This window comes from Pyrgilauda ruficollis, unplaced genomic scaffold (assembly GCF_017590135.1).
Source record: "Pyrgilauda ruficollis isolate IOZ18807 unplaced genomic scaffold, ASM1759013v1 scaffold114, whole genome shotgun sequence".
NCBI classification, from domain to species: domain Eukaryota; kingdom Metazoa; phylum Chordata; class Aves; order Passeriformes; family Passeridae; genus Pyrgilauda; species Pyrgilauda ruficollis.
The window spans coordinates 169,524-186,530 of NW_024509655.1; the positions used below are offsets into that span (position 1 = coordinate 169,524).

At 43.4% G+C, this 17,007-nt stretch overlaps 1 protein-coding gene across 2 annotated transcripts; it reads right to left on the reverse strand.

The window, feature by feature from the left end:
- Window positions 1–7,624: 7,624 nt before the first annotated feature.
- Window positions 7,625–15,662, reverse strand: COQ2 (coenzyme Q2, polyprenyltransferase). Of its 2 annotated transcripts, XM_041480331.1 has the most exons (7): window positions 15,424–15,662; window positions 15,170–15,336; window positions 12,648–12,769; window positions 12,331–12,416; window positions 11,250–11,383; window positions 10,605–10,793; window positions 7,625–8,153 (listed from the first exon to the last, which is right to left on the reverse strand). In XM_041480331.1, exons 1-7 carry the CDS (start codon window positions 15,647–15,649, stop codon window positions 8,040–8,042), a joined length of 1,038 nt encoding a protein of 345 aa, XP_041336265.1. In that variant the 5' UTR covers window positions 15,650–15,662; the 3' UTR covers window positions 7,625–8,039. The 2 variants fall into 2 exon arrangements, with proteins under 2 accessions (XP_041336265.1, XP_041336275.1); XM_041480341.1 differs by lacking the exon at window positions 10,605–10,793.
- Between the last annotated feature and the right edge of the window lie 1,345 nt (window positions 15,663–17,007).

Genomic DNA, 17,007 nt, shown 5'->3' on the forward strand with positions numbered 1-17,007 from the left:
TGAAATGCAGTCAGGTTTTTTAGGTGGTAAGAAGGAAAGGCTCCAGAGAGACCTCAGAGCACCTTCCAGTATCTAAAGGGAGCTGGAGAGGGACTTTTCACAAGGGCATGTAGTGACAGGGCAAGGGGGAATTGCTTTGAACTGGAGGAGGATAGGTTTAGTCTATATTACAAAGAAATTCTTCATTGTTAGGGTGGTGAGGCACTGGAATAGGTTGCCCAGAGAAGCTGTGGATGCCCCCTCCCTGGAATGTTCAAGTAACATGTTTGAGTAACATGGTCTAGTGGAAAGCATCCCTGCCCACAGCATGGGGTTTGAAACTAGATGATCTTTAAAGTCCCTTCCAAACCAAGCCATTCCATTTTTATTTCTAAGAAGACAATGAAGAATTCCACTGAAACCAGTACTCACCAATTTATCATGTACTACAGTAAATGCAATACTGATGAAGACTCAGGAGCATAGATTAAAAAAAAAATCTCCCTTAACAATTTTTGCTTTCTCTGCAAAGAACAAAGTATGGATTACACAGTCTACCACAAGCAGAAACTAATTTATTCCAGTTTGGGCCACTGACATGTAAAAGTTTGTGCCTGTTCTCTGTACCACTTAAAACAAGTCCAAACTGCAACTTCAAACATGACCACAAATGAGCAAAGCCACTTTCCCCAGCATGCTGCCTCATACTATTTGCACAAACCAAGATGTCTTCAGTGGTGAGAGGTGTGTTCATTCACAGAGGGTCCATGAATCCCACTGGGGGCTGCTGGCACAGGAGAGTGCCTGGGGGCCTCTTTCTAAAGCTCTGGTCCCACCAGTCCTTTCCAGAGACAGAGTAACAGTCTCAGGGTTCTGTTTCAGACATGGAGAAGGTCTTCTGAATCAGAAACTTCACCTTTTTTCTAGATGTCTCCGCAGCTTCAATGGAAGAACGTGCTACCCACAAACCTTGCTTCCTTCCCACAGCTTGAAATGGCTCAGGCAAAAGGGAAATTCCTGCAATGGTAAAAGCTGCAGGAGAATGGAGCTCAGTAAGTGCAAGGGAAAATTTTCACAGCCCTCAGAAATATAGTTGAGGGTCAGATGCACATCTCACCAACACTGAAGCCATTGCAGTCAGTACAAGCACAGAGGTGCTCCCATGTCTGCTCATCCCTCATCTCTCTCACGCCAGGGACACTGCACACACTGGAGAGGGTCTTGGGTAGCTGATCAGACAGGAAATGATGCTATGGCTGGGAGAGTGTAGTGACATCTGGGCAAGGGGCCTGAACCCCTGTGCCACAGGCACCCAAACATAAAGTCCAGCACAGAGTGAAGAGCTCACAGCCAGGGCCAAAGGGTACCACCAGCTTCACAGCAGCTCTTAGTCACAGCTGGTCAGACCTAAAAGTGGTTTCAAATCCCTCTACAATCGCATGCTAGTGTCAGCAATGGTTTGTCACAAGATGTTTCACACATCTTGTATGAGAAAGATAACACACATCTTCTGGCTGAGCTTCTGCTTCAGCCTTGCTACCTTTTTGTGCTTTCAGTGGTACCACTCTTTCTCCAGGTCACTCAGACTTACAGGATAATGCCCTGTGGGAATCAAGCTTTACCTCAGGAGCTCATAAGGTAAAAAAACAACTAAAGTAAAAATCAACAAATCAACCCTCTTATTACAAAGAGACCAGTCCAACTAATACATTTTGTAGTGTGCCACTTCATTAACTGCCTAATTCTCGCTGAGTTGCACCTGCACACAAGAAGAACTACCAGAGGGTGCAAGTGTGGATCCTCCTGTACCTATCCCCATCCCCATCACCAGAGAACAGTGGGAAGCAGGAGAACCTCAGCAGTTCAGCTGCTCTTGGGTCATCTCCAGAGGCTTTCTGGAGTAATCTGACCCATGGCTAATTTCTAGCTTAGACATGTGCTCTGTGCCTTTTCTATGGCAGTTTTATCCCAAGCTGACAGCTTCCTCCAGAGCAATGGAGGGGATGACAGACCTTCCCTTCTGCTGTCCCTTGTGTCTGCCATACGTGGTGTCCTTGCTTTAACACCTGAGTAGGAGCGAAGTGAACAGCCACACAGGATGCGTCATGACGTTAATCCAGCATTAACCAAGGTATTGGCAGAAGGACATCCAACACACTTTGCAATGCTATTTGATGGGTGAAAAGTATTTTTTTAATGTATTGATGTTATTTAGCAGAATAAGTTGTACTCTGGATTAAAAGGGCCTTTACTACTTAATAATAATGATGTTTTTTAAGACAGATGGGAGAAAGTATTGAGAGAGCTGAACCAGGAGAGATGATGTGCAAGATGGGGAAGCTGTATGGCTCCACACCTGCTGCATGTACAGGGCCCCAAGTCCTCTTCAGAGGAGAGCTTTGCTTCTCCATGACAGTATCATGATCCAACATTGCTCACCCTGACGGAAGGGTAGGTTATAATCTCTGATGGAAGCTCCCCTACTGGATTTTAACAATAATACCAAACAGGACTGCCTTGGTCTGTCTGGCCTCAGCTGCTGAGCCAATTGCGGCACCTGTGGTGTTTTGCACCCCAGAGATGCTCTGGTTAGCTATGAACACTTGGGGACAAGTCCAGGCACGTCCTGAGCTCCAGTGCTTACGGCTGAAGCTTGCTATTGATGAGGGCCACTCCTCAGGCCTTCCTGAGCTGGAGAAACCTTTAAGGTGAGGTGAAGGAAGGAGTGAGTCCTGATGGAGAGCTTTTAATCCAGAGTTCTTATTTTGGGCCGCGTGGCCTCTGAATCCTGCAACAACTCCAACAGGACTCTCGACCACGTGGTGTGCTTGCCCTTTTACCTGGGGAGAGGGGTAGGGGAGGGAACACAGGGAGCACCAACCAGGTACAGGGGGAGGGGGTCTCAGGTGAGAGGGACAGCTGGGTGGGCCAATGGGCCCCAGGAGGTGGAGAGCATCCTTTGAACCTGCCAATCACTCGACGCTCCCCTTGGAATTTCTGGGTTGATAGACAGTGCCCAGCAGGGGTCAAGGGTGGGGAAAGGAGAGGTGATTGACACACCACCTGGGGAAGAACTTCAGGGGAAGAACTGGGGAAACTGAGGCACACCATGACAACACACTGCAACACTCCCCAGCAGTTTAACCTCCATTTTTCTGACTTAACATGTAATAAATAAATCAGCCCTGAGCAGCTCGAATTCTTGAAGGCAATTTTTGCCTCTCGCTTCCCCTCCTGCCTCTGATTTCTCAAGCAAATCCTGAAGACAGCAGATACAACACTCACTGCCTTTGCACCTGCCCCATATGGATGTTTTCCCTGTGCGCACGCCCCAAGATCTCAGAGGACTCCTGACAGCACAGCATCTCACAGCTGGGCTGAGACATGGGAAGGAGTGAGAGAACACTTCCCCCATCCTACCCAGCACATGAGAAAAAACCCACCAGCAGTCACGCCCAGGTGCTGCTGGCACTGGCCCTGCTGTAGAGGCAACATTCATCAGATAAAGACACGATAAGGGAAGAAACCCTCTAAGTGCCAGAGTCCTGCTTGGGGTTGAGCAACCAAAAGTTTATCACCTGTCACCTGGGAGAGGAGGCATGCACTGCACACCAGACCTTCAGCCTGCCCTTTACCTAGCCAAGAGCAGTCCCACCAGCTCCAGGGACAGCCTGTGCATACACGGCCTTGGCTTTCTGCCCAGCATTTTCCTCCCAAGGAGGAGGGAGGCAGGAAACTCCCACCCCTCACCTAACAGCTACAGTCAAAGTGACACTTAACTGTGGTCTGCCACATCTTTCTCTTACTGCTTTGCTGCACCCACTGTGCAGCATCATGCATGCGGAAGTGCAGGGGAAAAATGGATCTTGCCAACTCTAAGCAAATAAATTCAAGGTGCCTTCCAGCAAATGCTTAAAAGCACAAGAATAATGCATGTTATGGTGTACATGAAGTCTGTGTTTTCCTCCATTTTCCTCTCAAGTACTTTTATTTCCATTTATACATATTCCCTGAAAAAGTGATTAATAGCATGACAGAATTTGGGAAAAATAAGTTCTGATGAAGCTAAAAATCTGTTTGACAAATATTTGGCTGTGCTGCAGCATGAGAGGCAACAAAAAATGCACACAGGTTTTTCTACTAAGCAGCCACTTAAGTGGTGTGGTTTCACAGTGTTGAAATGAATACTGAACAGTGGATTCACCAGTGTTGAAGTTTCTCCCCAAAGTAGTTCCCTGGTGTTATGTATGTGCTGCTGCTTATGAAGTTGAGCATTGAACAGTGATAACTTGAAGATAAAATTATTCCACTTCAATATCAAATTACAGAAAAACACTTATGTTGGAGAATACCTCTAAGATCACTGAGTCCAGCCATTAATGCAGCACTGCGACATTCAGCACCATGTCCCCAACCACTACAACCTCTCACCTTTTGAACACTTCCAGGGATGGTGATTCCACCACTTGCCTGGGCAGCCTGTTCCCATGTGTGGCCACCATTTCAGCCAAGGAATTTATATCCAGTCTAAACCTCCCCTGGTGTAACTTGAGGCTGTTTCCTCTCCTCCTGTCACTTGTTACCTGGGAGACGAGGAGACAACTCCTACCTGGCCACAAGGTCCTTTCACAGAGAGTTGTAGAAAGTGAGAGACTTTACATTCAGAGCTGAACTCTCTGAATGCTTTGACATCAGTGCAGGGAAAAAATAAGGTCCTGTGGAATGGGCAGGCCACCGCTTTCCCCCACTGCCCTTACAACCTGTTACAGGCTTGGTTCTGTTCTTTATGCAGTTGATACAACTTTATATTAGGGAATACATAGGTATATTTTATTTATTTATTTTATTTTGTATTAGGTGTATTTCCTTGTTACAAGACCTGTCACAAACAAGAAGCTCTGCAATTTGGAGGAACTGTGTTTTGCAGGCATAAGAAGTCAGGGGTGGCTTTGGATTTTGTTTTGCATTAGGATGGGAATTTCCACCCCAGAAATTACAGCTGTATTGTTAGAAGCATTGAAGTTGGCATGAACACTGTTCTTTTGTAGATTTTGTTTGTTTCTTTTAAGTGTATTAGGCCTCTTTCTGCTTTGTTCAGACAAAATCACTTCTGTACAGCTGCCTGGAAGTGGTATTTTTTTATGGTTTTTTTAAACACCACCATCCGGGCAAAGGAAAATGCTGTAAAACCAATTAAGTTTTTTTCTATTTCCTTTGTAATTCTTGTACTGCATCTAGCACACTGCATTAAAATTTGCTCTGGCCTTTTGCCTCCATCACAAAATGTAGGGAGGCATTGCAGGAAAAGCAAAATCACCTCTTCAGTATACCAGGAGCCTTCAGCTAGTATCTAAACTTCTCATCCATGGCCAGCTAAGATGTTTATTTTTTCTTGGCAGATTTCTTTTGAAACTCAAACAGAGCCTCTGTCCTGGTATTTGCACTGTGAAGTGTTTAGAAATCAATGGCCCTCTCCTAGCTTTTGCCAAAATGGAAATAGAAAAGGAGTGCCTTTTTTTTCCAGGTCATGTCACCAGTGGCTGGCGAGATGCCCGACCTACTGCCATGGTGCTGCCAGGCTCCCTGGCAGCCAGGCCGGCAGGCACGGGCACTCTGGCTGTTTACACAGCACAGCTCCTGCAGCACGTAGTTGGGAATAGAGGGAGGGAAAACCCTGACCTGCCCCATTAACACCATTATATTTACCAAGAAATACTAATAGCAGAACCCAGGCAGAGTTTGCCTTGGCTGACCCTCCTCTGATGAGTCCTCTCCCTGGGAAAGGGGAGTGTGGGAGCTCACGTGTGCCACAGTACAAAACAGGCTTCTAAGGCAAGCTAAGATCCAACCCCACCCTGCAGGTTTCCAATGCCTTGGCAACCTCTCCCTTTATCCCTGCAGCAGTAGTGCCCTTACCTCTATAGGGCTAATCCTGGACAAAGAGCTGGTGTTGTTTTGATACACCCTTCTACAAAGTGCAACACACAGGCAAGGGCTGATGTTGGTACAGAGCTTTCTGTTTCCTGACCAACTGGCAGTGTTTCAGTTTGCCATTGTAAGGGACCTTTCCATTGCTGGAAAAAAGCATTTGTTATCTCAACATTCTGTGGAGGAATACTTGGAAAAGGAGGTGTGGGAGAAAGGCAATGATAGTGGAGAAGAAAATCCCAGAGGATGTTGTTTAGTTCTGCAAAAGCACACTAATAAAAAGCTGATGCTTAGAGACAGGAGTATTTGAAAACTTTTTAAGAAACTGTATCCAATTACAGCAGAAAGCATCTTCGTGAAGATTTGGAATAGAACACCTTGGGAATGAAGAGAGGAGATGTACATATATCTGCCGACAGATCCAAACAGGAATGTTTTAGCCAGGAAGAAGCTCGGCCTTTATCTATTTTGTGCTTTAAAAATTATTAATTTCTGTGTATTAATCACAAAATGCTCATGCAACTAACATCCTTGGTAGCCTTTATCTCTTTTGCACTTTAAAAATTATTTATTTCCTTGTGTTAATCATAAAATTTTCACTAATTTAATATCTTCAGTATTACAGTCAGGAACCTAAATCTTTCTGTTTTTCAGACAATGAACCTAAAATACAGCTATGTATTATCTTTGTGAAATGAAATTAAGATAAATTTGGAAAACACCCACAGAAAACATGATTTTCATGTTCCGGACATGAGGACTGTTTTGAAACTTTAATTTATACTGTATTTAGCAACACCTTTTTCCTCTTCTCATTTTAAGACAAACACTTGTGACAAGCAGTCATCAGACAAAGGACACCAGAAGGTTCAAACGCACAACATAATGTGAGCTCTTCCCAAATCTGAGCTACTTAAAAGACACTTTAGTATGTTAAAAACAGATTAATAACTTTTGCCACAACCTCACTAAAGTAACACTACTGAAACTGATCCATACTAGTTACTTTACAAGACTTTTTAATTACTAGTAAAGAGCTAATAAAGTTCAAGTTGGATGTATCAAATTCTCCCTCTACAAAATGCAGCTATGTCACAAAACTGATCAGAAACTTATAGTTTTTCATTATTAAACTGCTTTTCTTCAACTTAATACTTTCTTCACCCCAGAAATACAAACCTTAATTAAGAACTTCCGTGTAAGGGCCATTTAGTTAGCCTCCACTTGCTATTTTTACTGCTTCTAGACATTCCCCTAGAAACAAGTTTTTCCTCTAAGACTACAAATAAGACTGGTAAGCATAAGTCAAAACAAGTGGAATTAAAAAAAAATATGTCAACAGTTTGTGTGACGAAGTTGTAGCCCAGGGTCAACCACTGCTCACACACACTTGGCAACAGCTCTGGGCTTCTGTTTTTGTTTTCAGCCCTTACTCTGTGTTCAAACCACTCCTGACAAACAACGTTAGCTCACTCTGTGCAGGCAACTTTGCAGAAGCCTGTCCTTTTCACATGGAAAGCGTCTGCTGCAGCAATCACAGCAAGAGCAGAAAATCTTAAATATTTGTCTACTGACTCCCGACTGTGGACCTCACACACTCAAGAGTCCTGGCTGTTCCTAGACATCCCAGAAGAAAACGTTATTGCAACTCTTCCATGAAGCAAGCTCAAACTCAAACTGAAAATTACCTTTGTAATAAATCAGACCATCAAACATGTACAGCCAGATTTTATTTACATCCAGAAATCATTTTGCATTTTCACCTGTGCTGTCACTAAGAGACACCTGCTTCATATAAAATCTTGGGTTCACAGTCTCCAGAGCTTGACAGAAGTTTGCTGCTACTACACAGGACCAGCAGAGCTTTTTGGAGTTCACTTTTTGGAGCTTCTGTGCAGATTGAAGTTATTCCCAGATAACTAAAACTTCCACTTGTAGAAAAATCTCAATTGCATGATTTCAGAAACCAGAATGTTTCCACCAGCTTTTATAAATAAACAATATAAAGCAGCTACATTTATATTAAAAATGTTTTCCTTCTTACAATACTTACACTTCAGTTAGACTAAAATATCAGGATAGCGATTTCAACTAGATCAGTTCTCTGAAGGCTCTTCTGCATTTAAGCCTTTTCATTTCCACAGATTTCCAAGCACAATCCCTATGAAGAGCAGAATTCCTACAGTACGATTTGAAGCAAATTTTTTCCAACAGTCTTCGGGCTTGTCTATGTCCAAAGTGTAAATCTGCAAAAGCACAGTATAACATTAGAGGATTATTATTCTACAGACTCATAAACATCTGACACATCATAAAATAATCTGCAACTTCAAAAAATTATTCTTAAGCTCTAAAGTCTACCCTAAACTCCACAAGAAACAAGAATACTCTGTGTTTAAAATTTTTGTTGCAAACTGGCATCTGTGTTTGACAGATTTTTTTCAACATACAGCAGAAAAGTCAAGGATCTTATAAGAGCATGATTCCCAGACCATCTCAATGGAAGACTATACAAACAGCCCAGTTACTGGTGTGTCTGGATTGATACTTCAAAGTGCAAAAATATCTGGACATGTAAATAAGTCTCTTTGAGATTTTCCTCAGCAGGTTGCCACCTAACTCTTCAATGTAACTTTAAATAAAAATGAATACACTTTTCCATCTCTGCTACAAGGTGTTGTTCCATGTTTCAGTAGAGACAAGGCACTGGAGAGACAGCAGTGAACCAGAGCAAGTGCTAGGCCCTGCCTTGCCACACACGGCTGGTTTCAGTCCAGTTGCTCTTAGCCAAGTCTATGCAATTCCCTTCCAAACAAGGACCAGGACACCTGCAATAGCAGCCAGAAGGAAGGCCTGGCTTACCCACATGGCAGCTCCCTGCGTTGAGTCACAACTAAAAGTAAAAAAAAAAAAAAAGAAACAAACCAAAAGAAACCTAACTCACAAGGTATAGCAAGAGCAAATTTACTGAAAAAAATATTCCCAAAACAAAAATTTGGTGCAAAAGTCTTGAGAATGATAACAAGAGGAAATGTTGAGCAAAATGAGTGAAAGGATTAACAGAGAAGGAGCCCCTAAAACCTCAAATTTTGCACTTCAGCCTTTTCAAGAGTTAAAGCATGAAGTATTTGACTGAAAGAAGTGAAACCTCCCCCAGGAAATCTGCTTCATTTGTGGTTGTAGAGAGAAATCAGGGCTGGGTCTTGATCAAATAATCAAAAACAAGCTTCTAAAATATGATGTGATCCACACCCTTAAGAACCTGTCAGCTCCTCAGACACTGGGAACTTGAAACACTGAACTGGCAAATTAAACTAAACAGCAACTAAGCTGTTCTTTCAGCACAAGGAAAGTAGAAGATGTTATTTTTCTATTGGCGCACTTCTTGAGAGGGATACAATTTGACATCATCATGACCCAAATTCTTTTGCCTCAGGCAAAAATTCAGTGAATCAAGGAAATCTTGAAAATCCTAGTCCTCAGCATCTTACTCAGCCTTCTAAAGTCAGTTAAGGACACAATCAGAAATCTTGAACAAGGAGATAAACATAAAAATGTTCAAGCAGGACTATATTAAAATCATTCCTCAAAAAGAAGCTATTCTGGGGTACACAGAACAGTTCTGCTCTTGTGACTTTGGCAGTCCACACAATTGTGATTTCCCCATCATTTACACTCACTAGTCTGCATCATCACTTATAAAGATCCTTAAAAGTGGTTCCCATTCATGACAGAACTACAGCACAAAGGCTCTCTGACAATTCAAACTGTAAATGATCATGCAGTGGACGTAGTATTCTTTCCCTCATCCATTTCCAAGCACAGTCACTACCAAAACAGGGGCCGAGTGCCAGACTACATTACCACAAGGATTCTCTTACCCAGTGATATCTTTAATATCCACTACCTGCATGAACTCTACCCATTAAAATGCAACATTACGATTAACATGCTTTATAAAAAGTTCCACATTACCACAGATTTAACTTCTCAGACTAGCAATGGTTTTACTACTTGCAATACACAATACTCTGCCATCACTTACCGATCAAGACCAGCAAGTAATTTTTTAATAGACTGACTTGTCACTTACTACAACTGTGTAACACAGTTGTTAGGATTCAGAAAGAACAAGATAACAAGATCCTGTCTGCATCCTTTACTGACAAAGCTAATTTCTTTCTTTCTGTTATTCATAAAAATTTCTAAACTAATGCAACTACAAGACTGAACTGGATTGTTCTCTGCTTTTGAGAGAACTCTTTAGAACTGTCAATTAACATAAAATTATAATGTTAACATCTGCTATTATGTGTGCCAGACACTGCAAGAGCTGAATCAGAACAGTCAACACCACGGTATTTTGCAGCATATTGAGGTGGATCTAGCAGCAGCTGCTGCTGGCATTGAGGTGCAAACCCCTTCCTTGAGATCGCAGCTTAATGTGTGGTACTTCTGGTGATTACAAACAGACTGAAACTCAGTGCTCCACTGTTTGTGGTCAGGACTAAAGGTCTTCTCAAACAAAAGGTCTGCAAAAGGTACTTCAGAAGACCAAGCTTATTGTCAGAAGACTTTATTTCTCTTTACAGGAACTGCTTTACATGGGTAGCTCATTAATTGATGGCGGTTGAAAAGCCCTCTGACTTCTCAGTAAGAACCTTGTCATGAAAAAAGTATGAATAAATCCATCAAACCTGGTGGGCCAGGTGAACCCCTATGGCAGCCACAGCCGAGTAATATGGAAGGGTTTGATTGCAATTCATCCCTGCCACGCACAAACTCAGGAGCATGGCCAGGCTGAAGCCACTGAGCCACTGCTTCGTGTCCTCCCTGAACTGCAAGGCAGTTGACTTTACACCAATCATGATGTCGTCCCTCTTATCCTGGAATGAAAAGATGAATTACCACAAAATCCAAAATCCAGTGTCACTTCATAAGAAAAATAAAAATGGGGGACTTGCTTAAATTTTCAATGCTTCTTACTAGGAACCCAATTTAAGAGCAGTTGTAGGTCCCCACATTAAAATTTAAACTAGAAGATTGTTCTTAGAGGTGTTTAGCTGCCAGGAGTTAATATTAATGTTGAAGTTATTTCCACAATGCAAAAGCATAAGAGTACAAAGGGTGTTGTACTTCCATCTTTCCACCTGACTTGTAAAACCTTGGCAAACAGCAATAAAATATTGAAGGGCTGGGACTTCTTTGGGGCTGCTTCAGCTCATCTGAGTGTGAAGAACTGCAAGAGGTTACTTCTGCTGTTTGACAACAAATCTGTAAATGAAACACCCAAACGTGGGTGTTTAAACACAGGTATCTGGAAGATTTCACTGTTACCCTACCTGATGTGCATAAATGGTGTCGTACACCAGTGTCCACATGACTCCAGCAAAGTACAAGGGCAAACACACAGACCACTCACATGACCCTTTGATGGCAGACCAGCCAAGAAGGGCTCCCCAATTAAATGTGAATCCTAAAAACATTAAGAGAATAAAAAAACTAGAAGTTACAAGAATGCCAGCAGCAATTAAATATTATTTATTTGAGAGTGTATCATATCAGTAGCCTTTTGTATAATACCAACATCTCTATTTTTCTACCACTTATTTTCAGGCAGGTAATAAATATAAATAATTTGACATTAAATACTCTGAACATGCAAGAAAAAATACATATGCCACACATTTTTCCCTAATTTGAGTTTGACTTCATTAGTGTAGGGAAACATTTGCACAGAACTATTCCAGAATACTCTAACAACGGGTCTGAAGGTAAAATGCTCAGGTGTCAGTGTAACAAAACATGTCAGCATAACTGGCTGCGAAACAGTACACAGCAGCCAACTATGGTACTTCTAGCCTGAAAATGACAATTTTGGTTAAAAAACCCCTGAAGACGGCTCAAATGTGAGAGCCAATATACACAGGTATGTTTTAGCAGCTCAACCTAAAATACAAGCACCACCAGTATCTGTTCAGGAGTTATTTTAGAAGCTGAAGACTGAAATGCTGTACAGACAAATCTGTATTTAAGAAGGGTTTTGAAATAACTGCAAAACTACAGCTCATTCTCAAATGACAAATGTTTATTTCCACCCTACTCTTCAACTTCCTATCACTGCATCAAAACAAGGAACTGATTTCTAACAAAAAAAAAAAACAAAAAAAAAAAAAAAAAAAAAAAAAAACAAAAAAAACCAAACAAACAAACAAAAAAAAAACCCCAAAGCCACACATCAACTCCGATGCTTGTCATAAACTAAGAAGCTTGTAGCACAAGAAAGCTTTGTCTGTAAGGTGTTTCTATTTTGATATAAAGTTATAAAAAGTCAGATTGCTAAAGCTCAAGTACTAATTTGTAAAACACCCCAAAAAACACATCTGAAATTTAAAAAAGAGAAAAAAAATCTTTCCATCTCACCCAAAACTAGCTGTGGCCAGTATGTTATTCTCTTCATCAGAGGGTAGGTGACCACAAGGAATAAAGAGGCTGCTCCCAGAATGATACTGTAAAAAGTACCAAGAGAATTATTGTTTGCCAGGCTAAAGATCAGAAGACATAGTGCAGCATTGCAGGAGCTGTACACGGTACTGACCTAATTCCTTTCCTTTCAATTACAATTCCATTACTAATAACCTCCTCCCTCTGACTCCAACACCTTTTCTACTCAAAATCTCTGTGCTTAACTCAGGACCCAGAACCAGACTTTAAAAACCAAAAGATAACTCATATGTCACCTGTAATAATTCAGACACAGAAGCACACAGAGTGCCAGGCTGAGCTGTCCCCCAAGAAAAACCAAGGACTGGAAAGTGGAGATATCTCCAGCTGCCAGGGGTCTGCTTGCTGTCCTTGCAACCTAAAAAATGGAAATAATATTACCACTAGGTACATCTGTAACTGATGGGCAATTTACAATGTTTGTTTCCTATTTTCTGAAGAGAAATGAAAAGGCCCTAATTCTGTTGTTTGCTTTTGTTTATCTCTAATGGCATTTTCAGAATCCAGTCCCATTCATGTGGAGTCAATAGCTGTGAAAAGACATTTAATCCCAACTGGGATATAGTGGAGTTTAGAAACTCTGTCTGGAACAAGAAATCATACAAGGTAAACTGAAGAAAGAAACAAGTATCAGAAAAAAGATGAAATAAATGAATGGTGAGTTACTTGCCAAAGGTGACCAACGCCAAAAAAACTCCAAATGACTGAATTCCACCTCAACATGAGGAAGAACTTCTCTACACTGAGGGTGGCAGAGCACCGGAACAGGCAGCCCAGGGAGGTTGTGGATTCTCCCTCTCTGGAGACACTCCAAACCCCACGTGGATGTGTTCCTGTGTCACCTGCTCCAGGTGACTGTGCCTTTGCAGGGGCTGGACTGGATGATCTCCAGAGGTGCCTTTCAACCTAACAATTCCATGAAATTGGGCATGGTGATGAAAATGGTGTCAAGTCTATTCAGTAAGGCTGAAAAGCCAACTTTTTACAAAATATTCTGTACAGAAAAAGTATCTTGCCTATGCTTGAATAATGCAAATTTAAATAAACTCTTGTAGCTTGTTCTCCCACCTGCCATCAGGCTATGCTAACATCAAATACTGCTTTTGGAGCAGTAAACATGCACTTAACATACCTGTGACCAATTCCACTGCACAGTGCAACCAAACATGGGATGTTTCACTTAAAGAAGACATGTGCCAAATAATCAGTGACACAAAATCTAAACCCCAAACCACCATCACCTACACCAGACAACTCCTGCTGTTGGCCTGGCCTCTATGGCATCTGTGTTGAAGGCAGCCTTTTAAGGTACCCCAGAAAAAGCTGTGAAGGCAATTTTTAAAACTTTCTATTTGACCACATCACATAATGCATAAATTAAACCATTATATTGAACTTCTGTCTTACTTATCACATCCCCACATCAAATCTGTTTAGCATATGTAGTTGTTAACACCTTGCAAACCCTAAACCATCCAAAGCTGCCATAAACCCCATTCCGATTCCCTGCCTTCCCAACAGCACAAACACAAGTGCCATACTAAGAACTTCACATACTGGATTGGCTCATTATTCTGTGTCTTGCAGGGCTGAAACCCAAATTCCAAAACCACAGGAGCAATACAGGAAGAGAAAACAGGAGGAGCAAACAGTGACACATCACCAGGATGTTCCCCTCTGAGCCTGCACCTGTGCACATTTCAAAATCTCACACTGGGCACTGCCTTTTTCTTCTTTCCCTCTTCCGAACAAATGGGAGGTGATAAATGAAAATATGCAACATAACAGAAGGGGATTAGCTCAGGGTAGGGCATGATACTCAGAACAGCCAAAATTAACAATAAAACAATAAAAGGAAATGCTGCTCCTAAAATTAAGAAAAACAAAAAAAAATTTTGTTCTTGGATAAATTATCACTAGCAAGCATAGCAAAAAAGTGTTACTTGGTTTGTTCTGTGGTGCAAAACAAAGTCGAGAAATAAACTTGTTCAAGTACTGCCTACAGCAACAACAGCATGTATTTTATCTTACACAGAGGTGAGTATTCTAGAAACTTATTACAGTCCTGGACAGAGAAATGTTATATGAAATAAAATACTTTCTCCTATTTTTGGAGGAAATGTAGACAAATTAACCAGGTGCATCTCAGAGAGAAACATGGAGGAATTCCTGAACCTGGAGCCTGTACTCATCAAGGAATCACTGGTAATCTTCATATACTTCAGTGCCTTCAGAATCCTTAGTGCATGGCTGAGAAAAAACAGCATCTGTTAAGAGGAGTCTCTCTCCCTGGAGACATTCAAAACCCACTTGGATGTGTTCCTGTGTAACCTGCTGTAGGTGAGCTGGCCTTGGCAAGGGGGTCGAACTAGATCACCTCCCAAGGTCCCTTCTAACCCTAAAAATTCTGTTGAATCTGTGACGATGGAGATGAATGGGCATGTGCTTGGTCCACTGAATCACAGAAGGGCTTGGGTTGGAAGGGGACCTTAAAGACCACCTGGTTCCAATCCTTGTGTTGTGGGCAGGGACACTTTTTACTAGATCAGGTTACTCGCAGCCCCATTCAACTTGGCCTTGGACACTTCCAGCGACTGGCCACCTAAAACTTCTCTGGGCAACCTGTTCCAATGCCTCACCATCCTCAGAGTGAAGAACTTCTTCCTAATATCTAAATGTACTCTTTCAATTTGAACCCATGCCCCCTTGTCCTGTCACTGCACGCTCGTGTAAGCAGCCTTGCCCCATAGCTCGCTACCTGTCTGTCATAGTCGCGGTCCCACATGTCATTGATGGTGCAGCCGGCCCCTCGCATGAGCACGGCTCCCACGCCGAACAGAGACAGCATGCGCCAGTCCGGGAGGCAGCCGGGCGCGGCCGCCAGCCCGATGCTCCAGGTACACGGCAGGTACAGTAGCCACGTCCCTGCGAGGAGACAAACCCGCGGGCGGGCTCAGCGGGGAACGGGAGGCCCCGGGGGGCACGCGGCCCCGACCCTTCCCGCGCGCTCACCGGCGGGCTGGTGCAGGCGCATGAGCCGCAAGTAGGGCTGCAGCGGGGCCGGCGCGGCGCGCACCAGCTCGGCCGCCGAGAAGCTGCGCGGCCCCAGGGGCGCAGCGGGGCGACGGAGCAGTAGCGGCGGGGCGGCGGCGAGGGGCGGGCGGGCGGCGTGGAACCCGAGTGAGCCCCGGAGCCCAGGGGGACCCCGGCAGAACCGCGCCAGCAGCACCGCCGCCATCTTAGCGCCGCCCCTCTGCCGGCGGGACGTAGTCTCGCGACGCTGCGCATGCGCGGCGCCCTCAGGCGCCCCGCGCCGTGGCTGAGGCGGGGCGGGATGGGAGGTATCAGTGTGTTCTCGGTGAAATCGTCGTTCTCGAAACTTAACATGGTCGTTCTTAACATTCGTGTCATCTCCAAGACCTTTCCTCACTGTAGGTAATTTAAAAAAAAGGAAATCAGATTTTCCATGTGGCCTTTGTATCTCTTCTCCTCGCTCACTCAGTTCTCCCACCATCTGTGTGAGAGACTGAAATGCTGAAGTGCTGGGGATTGATGGCTCCAACAACCAGCGAGTTCCAAAAGCAGCGCGCGCTTGGCTGAGGCCGGGCCGGAGGGGAGGAGGAGAGGGATTGGGGTGTATGTTGGGAAATCTCAGACCTGCATAGGAACAGCCCGGGTGGCCGTAACAAACCCACCTTCGCTTAGCAACAGGGGAGGTACCTGGGCATTCCCACCCGAAACAGATTGTGTATTAACCCATTGAACTTCATGTTTCAGGAGCTTCCCCCACCCCTGATGGATCAAGACTGCGATCATCACGCATGAAAATTCAATGCGTGAATTGAAAATTCAATTGATTAAGTCTTGTTGCTGGGTCCACAGTGAAATAAATGGGCAGGAGATCTTTCTCCTTTTTAATGCCTTTATTAAAGAGATTCAGCTCAGGTGTCCAGCCAGTTTTAACTCTGCAACCTTAAACAAAAATAGATAACTTTTTATTCATAACACACAGGTGGTGTTATCTGTGCAGAAAAATTCACGCACCAGAGGTTTATGTCCAAAAAGGAGACAGAGAAGTCCTCTGACTTTATTCAGAAAAAAGGGGGAGGCCATTCCACTGGCATCTCTCAAGTTTTTGGAGGACGTATCTTTCTTTTAATCCTGTTTTCCTGGCTGCATGACCCTCTTCCTTTCCCCATTGACTGAGGTACTTGAGAGGTACAGGCTGCCTGAATCACCTAATACAGTATCCCCTTCTAATATGCACAACACCCCTCCCCCCCCCCGCCTTTTCTTTGTATCTCTAAGTCCAGGATTTTAATATGGCCTTAGATGAACAAGTCTGTCAATTACTAACATTCCTCTGAAATTTATGGTTACTCCCATTGCTTCTTTCACCTATCAGCATCTAGCTTTTCCTACAGGCAGACTCACAGTTTGTTTGTAAGGACACATTCTTCTCATTCCTTTCATATCTTCCCATAATCTTGTCCTTTCTCTCTCTTTCCCTTTCAGAGCATTTCAGTCTCTCACACAGATGGTGGGAGAACTGAGTGAGCGAGGAGAAGAGATACAAAGGCCACATGGGAAATCTGA